General features: G+C 48.9%; 1 protein-coding gene across 1 annotated transcript in view; it reads right to left on the reverse strand.

The window, feature by feature from the left end:
• Positions 1-2,733: 2,733 nt before the first annotated feature.
• LOC131206355 (potassium voltage-gated channel subfamily KQT member 4-like) overlaps positions 2,734-12,606 on the reverse strand; it is a 28,739-nt gene continuing 18,866 nt past the window's right edge. Inside the window, exons 6-8 of the mRNA XM_058198879.1 lie at positions 6,250-6,565; positions 3,425-3,566; positions 2,734-3,319 (exon numbers count right to left, since the gene is read on the reverse strand). Coding sequence (XP_058054862.1) covers positions 2,734-3,319; positions 3,425-3,566; positions 6,250-6,565 — 1,044 coding nt within the window. The remainder of the gene's footprint in view (positions 3,320-3,424; positions 3,567-6,249; positions 6,566-12,606) is intronic.

Here is a 12,606-nt window from a genome sequence, read left to right on the forward strand (position 1 = left end):
GCGATAGGCTGTACAAGGTTGCGTTTTACGAGTTATGCCACTGTTTTGTATAAGTTTATTCCACTTTGTTTTCGTAATGATCACAGTAAGAATGCTTAGTTCGTTAATTTTATTTCAGTTTTCTTCACTTAGTGCTTGGATCGATTTAATCTGCTCGGCTGTTCAAAGGTCTTATCTATTTATTTTAATCGTCAGTTATCGATAGTTTTTCTGTTGTGGCACCTATCACGATATCATTTTCTTATTTTTCTCTGAACTTCAGTGCTTATATTTGTTTCAGACAAAATGAGAGACACTGAAACTGAGCTCGACTTCCTTCGGTCCTACGTACAACTTACTTGCAATTCGTGAGTTTATTTCTCGCTCTTTAGTTCCCGTTCCCAACTAAACTAGCAAGAAACGTGGCGTCACGCTGAGCGCTGGCGTCAACAAAGACTAAAAAGTCTACACTTAAAATGAATACAGCTAAACCGAAGAAAAAGATCGAAACAAAGAAACAAATACAGAGAAAAAGAAGAAAGAGTGAAAGAGTCGATGTTTGGGTAAGTTATCATTATGGAAAGCCCGACAACCTTCGACACGTATTGCAGCAGCTTTGGTCGGCCTACGATTCACCCGCATGTACACACGCAAACACATGAGGAAATGGACCCACGTGTCTATTCTATGCTGTTGGGTAACAATTTCGGCCTTTTCGTATTTATGCCGCATTTATGCTTGAGCTGCGCATGCAAAAAATGCGACTGAAAGTTTGGTGCAGGCGGTGCATTGAGAGAGAAGGAAATTGACGCAAATTAAAGCAAAAAGTGGGCCCAGTTTGTGGATATTGTAAGATTTTGTGCGTTGCTTGAGACGCGACAAGCTGCCCACCGTTTCCGTTTCCGTTACGTTTTGTCAGCTCGGTTGGTTTGGTGTCTTCTGTAGAACGATTGCGTTCAGCTCCTACACTATCACACATCCGCGGCGCTAGAAAATGAGTATTTGGGCTCCGTTGTGGCAATATGTGGTTGAAGCGCCCGGCGATGGCCGCAAGAATATGAAAACTTTTTTGCATATTTCTGTAACACGTACAAAAACAGATTCCACATTCTAATGGCCATCGGCGGGTTCGGAAGCAGCAGCATAACGCAGCGAAATTGCACTTGAAAGATCGGTGTGAGAGAAAGGAAATAAGGAAAAAGGGCTTAACCGAAAACTTGTGTCAGGAACAAAAGGCGGCGAAATTCTGCGCAGCGAAGCGAGTCGCGAGATCGGTTGAATCGAGCCACGTGGATGATAAAACTCCCCGCCGGCTCCTTGACGCCTGTCGCTAAGGACTTTAAAGGGTTAAGAGGCATTCGAGTTGCGTTTAGTTATTGCTTTGCTTGGTTTTGTTTCTTTTAAAACACACGCTTCGTAGTAGAGCTGTCTACCGATTTCGACTTAGTGTCAGTGCACATTCTTTAATACGATTAATGTACGACAAAAACGGAGGGATAGCCGTGTATGTGAACCGAAAATCACCGACAGCGGTTGTGCACTTGACTTGACACGCAAACAGAAAACTATACACTCCAGAGGCTCGGAGATTTTAGGTACACTAAACGCCGCACAAAACGATCGAGCCGAGCGCGCGTATCGGAAGATTGCGATCTATGGGGAAGCCTGCAACCCGCACGGTTCCGGCACAGACTTACACTTAGCGGCGAACTTCCAACTACTTCCGGTGCCGGGCGTTCGCTTGACCCACTGACCGGTCACTTCTCTTTCCCGGCTACCTCGACTTCACTATCACAGTCTCATGTGTCGTCTTAAAAATTACTTAAACAGGCGAAAGGCAATCGGCGCCGGAAAGATAGATGCGCAGCGTAGCAGGACCAAACCTGTGCTTCAGCAAGCCCTGCACTAATAACTCTTCCTTCACGCAGCTTAATCCCCGCACACTATCGAGTAGGCCATGGTGAAACTGTTGTTCCGTTTACTACGTCGCTTTACTAGCTGCGTACTCATATGCTGTGCTTGTAAAATTACATCCTTGCTTTGAGTACTCTTAGTTTAGTGTGGTTCGCTAAAGGGCGACGGAATGGTACGTACATTCTGAGCAGAAAATGGCGGGAATCTTTGAAGTTCTTTGAAAGCAACTCAGTTATGTCACAAAAAACATATTTCACCGATGTCATTGTACTCCAAGAGCAGCCTGACACAGTAGAAATCAGGGACCCTGGATTTCAGTTCTGGGATAATGGATTGATGATTGAAAATGGTCAGCAGTGGCTTACTCTGAAGAGATTGAATTAGTTAGTTGAATAATGTTAATTTGTGGTTGTTTTTCCCCACCATTTACTGGTCAGAATGTATCCCCTGTGGCCCTGTGCTACGTTGCATTAGACACAGCAAAAGAATGACCCAACGATATTCGCTGTTCACACTGCGCTTCCTGGCTGTCTCATATTGTTGGTAATAACGGGCAAAGAGACTCCTTGGCGCTTATGCTGTACATTACTCGCTACTAATCGAAAATAAATAGTTTAACAGAGAGAGAGAGAGAGAGAGAGAAAGAGATAAAAAACGGAGAGAGTTTGTGCAAAACTATGTATAACGCCTGCCGCGTCGTTTCTACAAGACAGTTACTTCTGTGTTTCGACTCTATCTTACAGCGTGTAGCTTGAAGCGGTCGGTTCGTGGTTGAGACTGGCGCTACGGACCCGAACCCTCGCCGAACCTTACCGATCGCGCGAGGGCTTAGATTAAATATTATACATCGTCCTCGAGACACTTCATCGCCATCGACGGTGAGGACACTTGGGAGGGCGCGGCCGGCAGCTGCAGCGGGGAGATCGGTGTGTGCTGCAGGTGTTGGTGGTGCTGCTGCTGCAGCTGTTGGTGCTGCACGATCGCACCGAGCGTTGCGGGTGAGTGTAGCGCATGCTGCTGGTGGTGCAGCAGTTGCTGTTGCTGCTGCTGTTGCTGGGCGAGCGGCGGTAATATCATCTTCTGCTGCAGCGTCATCGAGTTGATGGCGTGCGTTAATTGATCCAGTTTTTTGTCCATCACAGATAGTTGCTGCTCGACCCGGTATAACCGGGCGCCGACCGTCATCGGCTTGATGTTGCCGACCCGATCGATGCCGGCCAGGTAGCTCCCCGGTTTGCCCAGCGTTTGGTCCAGCCGCCGCTGAAGCTCCTTGATGCGCACCATCATGTTGAGGTGGCCCTGCGAGTACTGCTCGATCACGTCCCGCACGTCGTACGGTTTGCGCGCCTGCTGGAACTTGCGGCGCGCCACGAAGTACTTGATTTTCCGGATCGCCCGTATTGCGTTCCGGTGCGCTTCCGTCAGTCTGTTTGGGGAAGGAAAAAGTGGGCGATAGAACCACCCCGAAACACTGCCGGAAGCCCACCGGGGCTCCCCCGGGGCTCATTAGACTTTCATAGGCTACACTTACTGTGTGACGCGTGCCGGTTCCGGCTCGTCGTCCGGTTCCGGTTCGGCCTCCACCTCGTCACTTGGCGCTTCCGTTACGGAACTGTTCTGGCTCACGAACACGCCCCGGTTCGGATCGTTACGGCGCGTTCGCTGTGGCGTTCCTGGGCGAATGAAGATGACGAAGAGTGGATTAATATACCGGCATAGCCTGGTAAAAGTGGGATGTTACCTCTTTTCGTCGGTTAAAAAAAACAGATGCTTGACTAGTAAAGTGTCCCCTTTGCAGTTTTTAAGCGCATAGCTCATTTTACATGATCATGACATGTCATTCAATTTATAGACTGTGAAGACCATGTTATCTGTTATGTTATTTCATTATACCAGCTATATTTTCGAGGATAACACACAACGTCCACCTTAATTAGAAGGTTGATTGAGAAGATGCCAAGCGCACTTGAACGAGGAAAGGTGCCCATCTTCATAATTTAATTTAGTGCACAACTGAAAGCTGTTACTGATACGGTTCTAGTCGCTTCAGTTTGTAATCTGCCGGCTCCAGCCCGTAATCGTTACTTCCTCTATCAATAAGTAACAGATCTATGTGTGGAAATATTGCGTCATCAATATATTCGTCGCTACTTTATAAGCTCAACTCCACGTAGTCAATAAAAGTTTCTGTCAATCTTTGTTAACGCTTTTTTTCATAAAGCGACGAAAACATAGATTTCCATGTGATGGAGGCGCCTGGTTTGTTTCGGGTCAATGATGGAGACGCCTAACAATTGGTGGCGTTTATTTGACGTGGCGTCTTATTTTTGTTAAACAATACAAACACAGCCCAGTATTTTAAATACAAATAAAAAAGAAATCAAAACGTGGTGTTCTTGCCGACACCAAATGCCAACGAGTTCCCGTTTTGACCAGCAAACCCCGACACAACCGGGACATGTACCAAACGGTCCGATCGAAATCCCGACAGATAAAACGCGTGTGTTCAACAACGATGAAATTGCCTACACCACACGGACTCTAATCTCGTTGGCACTCGGTTTTCCGTGTTCGCTGTCCTTCGCTGTCCAGCATGGGGTCGCTTGGCGCTTGCAAATGGCTAATGCGTTGCGTGTTGCGGTGCGACACAGTTCGAAATAATATCTCCCGCCTGGGGTCGGTTTTTATTTTTTTGTTCACCCCACAGGACCACTCGCGTTTCGAATTGTGTGTGCCGTATGTTGGGCCGCTTTTTGTTTGACGCTTGTTTTTATCGCTATTTCGGTCGGTCGCCAACATTTCTCCCCTGGGACCCGTACAATAAAATTAGGCATGGTCACAGCGCCCTCGCTGTGGGGTATGATGGTAAATAAATGAGTCGGTGCCGAGTGTGTATCGTTCGTGCATATGAGTAATTTGAATGAAGCCAAGCCTTCCCGGTACTGCTACTCGTTTGTGTGTTCCTCGGAACTCGGGTTGCGTTTTTTCCGCGCGACACATGACTTTAACTTCTGTCTGTGTCCGAACTGTGCGGGCGATGGCGTGCAAACGAATCGCTTTTTCTAACCGAAAACAGTGACCGTCCGGTGTGCGTGGAATTAAATGCTATTTTTATGTCATTCTTCTGGGTCGTTTGAAATAGCGAAAAAAATTAGAACGATAGTGCGAAACGGAACTTCATATGGCATAACGCTTTGCAATGTCTCTTATCAGCAAATTCCAGGGCTCGTAACTGTTAGCTTGAACGGTAGCATTCAGGATGCTCCAACGTGGTACGTTGTTTGTGCACTCGCATCCTAACAGCCATTTCATTTCTCCCATTCAATGCAACGGCAAGGACACCTGGACACGATTCGATTATTCGATTGGAGAATCGCCGAAACAACGCTTATCGAATTGCGCTGAAGAGGCATTCCCACAAAGTCCCAAAAAGGGCCCACTTTCGTAAAAGTAAGACCCCAAGCACCAAGCCAAAGAACAACATATTTTTGTCTCGACCGATCCGATGAGAAATTCGAGTCACATTCCCGGCGGCAGCAGTGGATCGACATACCAAATACCTTACACGGATAGTCGGGGCGAACGGGATCGGAATGGCAATCATTCCTCAAACAAGGTCCGCCCCACAACGGAAGGAAATCAAATTTTCTACTCCATTTCCTCGGCGCACATATATCGATTCTCCTTTTTCTTTACGCTTCTGGTTACGTTGTTTTCGTTCCTCCGTTTCACTGTGCGAATAATGGATCGATGTGAGCTCGACCCACGGTGACCTCCCTGCCGAGGTGCCAAGCATAAAATAAAGCAAGACCGCGTCGGTATGAAATTGGAACGCTCTTTCGCCGCCGAACGAGCGACCGATTGAGCAATTAATAAAGTGCCATCTGAAGGTCCCTCGCCAGGGGGTCCTTTCGGGAGGATATGCGAGGGGGTCAAGCGTTCATTATGCATCACCGTGCGGGCCGCGCCCGTTGTAACACCTCTATTACAAATGTCGGTGGGCTAAACTGGGTTACTGAAACTGGGCGATTGTTCGTCGAACGCATTTCATGGCCCCGACCGTGACATGTTGGCTCCGTGTCCACAAACATTGTCGACATTCAGCCACGATGCGTGCAGGAAGTTTCTTTGTTTCTAGTGGATTCCGAGAGAGAAATTAATGGGCCACCGCAGTCCGGATTGGAATTTGAGTTGGTTGTTGTGGAGAATTTATGACCCCTCCTTAAATTGCCACCATGTTTAAATATGTGTTAAGATGTTGCCCGTTTTCCTGTTTGAATCGATGCAATAATGCAAAAAATGAAATAAAAAGAAAAGCCCGGCCCCTGAAAGGTATGCAACCCGCCCAGCACGTACCTGCGGGGCGCGGTTCCTCCATGTAGAAGACGACGTCGCCATCCGATTCGCTTTTGGTCAGGTCCGCCGACATCGGGCCCGGGCCGGGAGTGTTGGGCACCGCTTGGGCACCGTCCGTGCCGCTCGCCTGGCCCGCCCCGGAAGTGCCACTAGCGCCGCCGCCCGCCGACACTGCCTGGCTCGGTGCTCCGGTGGCCGTCGCGGCCGCGTTCGCTGCGCCGGCACCGGGCTTCACTCCGGGGGCTTCCATCCGGTTCCGGGACTTGCGCCGTTTCAGCACCGATGCTCCGCGCCGCGCCACCTGCACCATTAGGGTCTGAACCCGAATGTTTCGAATAAAGCACAACGAACAACGAACACATTGATACACATCGACCGGAGCGCCACGACACGGGCCTGAAGCTGGCAGCAAGCAGCCGGGGTGCAGTGCGGGGTCCGAGGAGTGTTACGTGAGCTCGGGGAACGGGAGGCGGGTTGGTCAGGGAGGGTCTTGGGCGGGGGCGTGCTTGAAAGCCGTGTGAATGTTTGCTGGGGTGGTTAGGGTTTGCGTTTGGAAATTTCTTTCTTTCTCCATGCCAACAGTTCCAGTTGAACTTAAAAAAAAAACGGAGTAAGAGAACTAATGTCAACGAAAAGACAAACAACTTGGTCAACACTCGATGGCAAACTAGTAAAAGGGTGATGTAGTGCGGGTAAAAAGTTCGCAAAAACGGAAAGCTCCGAAAGGTTATCGGCACCACGAAACTTTGTGATTTGTGTGACCATTCGCCACCGAAGAAGTATGTTGCGCCATCAGACAGATTGTCGACGCCGATGGGAGTTCACTTCGTCCCTGAAGGGAACCACCACACCCTTCGCTCTACCCACCACTCGCGCGGGGCACGCACTCCTATCAAACATCCATCTTTCATGGTAATGGTCTTAGCGAACGAAACTTTCGCCGGAAAGCATCTTTATCGCCGGGCATCGATATCGAATTGGATTACAATTCGATTATGTCTGCCCACCCCGATGAAGGCAGTGGTTTTTTTTGCGATGCTCTACGGGTTTGTTTCGGGGTTTATTGTTCGCTCAGGACGAGAGAAACCATCAAAATCAATCAATCAATGGGCGATGGTTCACGTTGTCGTCGCGTTTTGCGCATCTTCATCAACCGGTTTGAGAGAGTGCGGCGATCAATTGCAGTACACCATTATCATCATCGTCATCATCGCTGTCATCGAGTGGGCCGTCAGTAGTCGGCGTCTCCATTTCCGCCATGTGAGCGAGTTAATTTGGCGTAGGTAATGGAAAAGAAATAATGTACGCTCGAAGGGGCCTTCGGACCACGTGATTGTGTCTGTCTGGGAAGTGGGCAATCGGGACGGGCCAGAACACGATACGCTTTCTTTCATTGATCTAGAAGAGGTTCCAGTGTTTATCGTACCATTTGACACGTTCTGGATGCAAAATTCAGCCCGGCCTGGTTCTCTTGTAAATCAAGACTCATTATGATGCTTTATATAAAATAACGAATTCGTAGCATGAACTGCGTGATTCAAATGATTTTATCCGAATGAGTATGCGGAAGGATATTCTTTCATTAAAAATTAATATCCCAACCGATCTGGCTCTGGATCGGCAAGTATCAAACTGATTTTGTAGAAATTTCACTTCCAAAGTCCTTTTCAATAAGAAGCTCCTCCGACTGCGTTGAACCTCGTCTGAGACAGCTTTCCAGAAGGCCCTCTTCAATAAAGCACTCCACTTAATTCTTGATTGCCGACATTTCGGGGAACTTAATGAAGGACAACGCTGTTTGGCGGTACTTCATTCCTATTCCGTGCGCCCGCTCTGCTCTACTTCAGCTATTTTGCGATTCCGATTCCTATTCAGTAATTGCAACAACTTTAAGCTCTCGTCTTGTCTCGTCTAGCGGACTCAAAGCGAGCAATTCTGCTTGGCATTTACATGCAAAGCTGGCAACAATCGCGCTGTTTCTAGTGAACCCTACACAAGGCGAACCATAATGGCGAACCCTAATTCCCGCAAAGAAACAGAAAATCTGGCTCCGGCTGGGAAGGGGATCCCACAATTGCAGCGAACAATTCGTCTAATGGCCTACTGCGTTCCGGTGGTCCGGCTGCCGGGACTCTGTATCCCATCGCCGCAGCGACTCACACAGGCTTGCCACGGTTCGGAATTTATTCTCCGAAAAAGAGATTCCTGCTTCGCGTTCGCAAGGGAACCAGCAGAAGCAGCAGCATACCGCTGCAGGCTGCAGATCCACAGCGGGCTGCATCTTTCACATCGGGACGGCGCTCGAGTGCACCGAGTCTGGGGCCCTGTCGAAGCGTCCCGACGCAGAAACAAAGACCGAACGAGAGTGGGATCGAGTGTCGGCCAGCCTCTCGACAACCACAACATTGTCGTACCACCACCGGCACTCGACGCCGGGTTCTGGCTCCTCCGATTGTGGATGTGGCCCCTCGAGGAGTACCGCGTTGATGGAGCATGCACCCCACATTCTACAATGTTGGAGTAACAGAAAAATCGGTTCGCCTCAACATTCACTCGCTCGGCCGCCGTGTCCTGCCGAGCAGTCGGCAGATGTAATAATTCGTCATTTGTGGCATCGCACGCCCTGGGAAAAGTTCCGTTTCCTTTCCCACAACATAAGACCGGGCGCAAATGGGGACCGGCGATGTGCGGAATGTTAATATATGACGTTCGCCAACCGCTGCGTTCCCGGGAAAAAAGAGGGCGCGCACCCGTCTTCCGGGCTACTCCTGCAGCCCGAAAGCCACTTTTCTTTCGCCAATAACATGTCGAAAGTTTTTCATCATCATCATCATCATCATCCGGCATCATCCTCCATGGCTGGGAGTGGGGGGTTTGGTTTGCCACAAAAAAAAAACAGAACGGCATTAGAAGACCCTCGAGTAGTCGGCTTCCGCCGGTCCGTGATACATTTATATTTTCTCGGGCCCATTTTCCCACCGTTTTTCTTTCATTTTCCCTTCATCCGGTGTGGGTTTTTCTCTCTCTCTCTCTCTCTCTTTCTCTTTCTTTTCGATTGTTTCTGTTCGGTTCGTTCCGTCAGTTTATAAAATGGAACGCCTGTTGGGTTGGCCGGGCACAATGGGACTCGCCTGCCACTTATGGGGTCTGTGGAGTGTGAAGGCATAAAGTCACGTTTCGATTTTTATGCTCCACGCCGGTGCCAGGAGTGTTTGTTGAATTATTGGGAAAAGGGAACGCCTGTCGAACGGCATGGGTTCCTCCGTTCGTGGCCCTTTTCTTTGGCTCCCGAGCGGAAGTTGTGCTGTTATCGTTGAATTGAATCCCGTCCCCATTTTGCCAGCCGAGCATTATGCTGTTAGGCGAGAGGTGTGATTATTATTTGATCATGGCGTGTGTGGGTCTGTGGCGGCCATGGGAGTTGGGTTGAAAGCAAATCGCAGAAAGAAACCGAGGCGAAACGGTACGAGGCGATGCTGTGCGATCGCACAACATACAACATCAATAATGCACGTGGCAAGTGGCGTGTGGCAACCGGGGCATCATCATCATCGTTGATGAGTGCGCTGTGCCGGGAGTGCGGTGTGTGTTCTTGAGGCTGGCGAAACCGACGCTAATGCCGCTTGAACCGGTTTCTTGGGCTCCTCGCGTCGGGCGAAAATGGCGTTTCTTGGGAGTTCTTTCGTTTGCCGGGCATTTCATTCGCACACCGAATTGGGACGGCCGGCAGCATAAAGGTACCATTTCCCACCACCCGGGATCGGTCGCGATGGAGCGTGATGAATGAAAGCGAGCATGGGAGCTGGCATGATTGGTTAGCATTAGCCGAGCCGAGCGAGGAGCGAGTGTCGGAATTGTGAGACGACTCGGCTCGGTTCGTTTCGGGCCCGGTGGCGCTATTTGTTAATTATAATTTTCCGTCAAATAACATTAAACTCCTGTCACACGCCGCCTTCCCTCGATGGCTGAAGGGCATCGTTCCTCCGCCACGAGGGGTGGCCCGGAGTGGAAACATGCAAATGAATTTGATCGGTGGATGGCTTGAATAAATTATCATTTGTTGATGGCGTCGCCTTGCTCCGCTACTAATCGCCTTACCGCGCGTCGAGCCGAGTCAAAAATAACTCCAAAAAGCAGGAACTCGCCAGGAACAACCGGGCTCGTTCCCTGCGATGGGACCCCGAATGTGGAAATGTGTACTTATTTTTCGGAAAGTCCGCCTGGCGCAAGTCGGTGATTTCTACGGCGACCGAAAACCGTGCAACGCGTGCGTAATTTATTATTTTCCGGCACGCCGAAGTTTGCACGGCGCGGCCAAGTGGTTTGATGGTTACAGTTACGCACCGAGCCGTGTAATGAGGATGGAGAAAGTTGCCAGAGCCGTAAAAAGTGCATCCGTTCGGAGCGATTTCTTGGAGGACGACTTTTTGCTTTCGTTGCGCGTTGCTCGTGGCAGAAAAGTTTAAATGGAAACAAAACAGGACCAACCCCACGCAATGTCAATTGGCGTTTGGCATCAATGGGAGATGTATCTTTAAATATGAGTTCAAGCATGGCGACGCATACTTTTCGCTGTAAATCGGTGGCCTTTGCGAGAAAAACAGCTCTAGATTGAGTCAAATACATAGTAAAATTATGTTGGGTTTATTAGTTTAATGTTTAACGTTTTAGAAGCATGTGATTTAGGGGCCATATCAGGCCTCTGTGGCTGACCGTTCAATGGAACGATCTGAACAACATTTCATTTCAGACGATGGAGCTGCTCAACTCGTTCGATTGATTTGAGCCTCTTAAATTTTATTTCATATTTTAATATATCAAATTCTATGTTTCCAGCATTAGACTGGCAAAATTGAACTTGGAAAGCAACTGAAAGTATGTGCTTAAAGTTGGACAGCAACTCAAATCGTGTTTCAACATTTGTTCGATGGCACGCACCTTTGGTGACAACGCATTTATTTTCAGCAAATCAAATTACTGAACGCCTGAAAGCCTTTTTTTAGCGTACTAAAATATTCATAGTGAAAATTTCCATATCTGTACACCTGATGACATGGGAAACGTGTTAACCCCTGCGAAATCGAGCTGGATCCGAATCTTTTGAACTCGATGAGGGTAACTTCATATTTTATAACAATTTGATTCGGCGCTGCAAAGGCACGTTTATGCTGGATCGACCGAACGGGCCGACAGCGTTATGCTCGTGCGTCATTCAGGCACCGAATTTTACGACCGAACGATCCGAATGAAGATGTGGGTGCTCGGCACGGCAATCGAATGCATGAATGCCAATTGAATTACATTAACGTACCTTAGGTCATTCGCGATTCGCGTAGCGCAGGGCCACGATGCACACACGGAATCCTTTACGGTGAGCCGGTTCGCGAGGAATCGCGCGAGCTTTATCTAATCATGCGTCTTGCGATCAAAGCGGTTCGGAATTTAAAACGTGAATCGGGTGTGAATTGGGATGAATGGTACGTTCCAGGCTGGCAAATTGTGGTGCCGATAAAAATATGAACCGGGCCAGTGCAACAGCCAGCTTCGAAGGGTTTTAAAAGGGTGGAGCGCCGCATGTTTTATGCGCCGCTTCTTCGTCCGTTCCATGGAATCGTTTGTAGGAGTGAGTGTGTCCCTTGAATATTGGCATCTGAATAATTTATTCCCCGAAGAGGGGTGACACAAATCAAACGGCTGCCTCTTGGCTGCGCAAAATAAAACACAAACACCGGGCCGAAATAAACAAAAACATTCAAACAACTTCTCACAAACCGACAACAACAAACGGCACTCGGCATGGGATGTTTAGGGGCCACTGTTTGTTTAGGCTTTCTCTCCCACTATCTCTCTTTCTCTCTCTCTCTCTCCGGCTCTTTCGCTATCGTGTAAGGCTCTCGACGCTTCGTGGCTGCCAACCGGAACCCCCGGCGGAAAATCGAAACCACTTCAGAGAGCTGTCACAATTTAAATTTGATCACAGCCGCACGCGCACCGCATTGCTTTATTTTTCTTTCGAAAAACCCCACGCCATTGTTTCATTTCGATTTTCTGGGTTCCCGGGCCGAGTTTATGTTTGATTGATTGATTGGTTTATTTCCCATCGAAATGGTTGCGCCCGTCGTAAAAGCGGAGCTTCGCCTCGAAAGCCAAAGCGTCGCTTGTTGGTTCTGCCTGAGTAAACCACTGATGATGATGACGATGATGATGAGGATGGGAACCGAGGTAATACTACCGAGCTGAAACCGCAACTCCGGTAAAATCTGCATCCCAACAAACAAGGACGCGTCCATCACAGGGACGACGGCGATGGGCGCGCCTTCTTCTGAGCGTGTAAAATCGGATCGTCGTGCGTAACAG

Source organism: Anopheles bellator, chromosome 1 (assembly GCF_943735745.2).
Source record: "Anopheles bellator chromosome 1, idAnoBellAS_SP24_06.2, whole genome shotgun sequence".
NCBI classification, from domain to species: Eukaryota; Metazoa; Arthropoda; class Insecta; order Diptera; family Culicidae; genus Anopheles; species Anopheles bellator.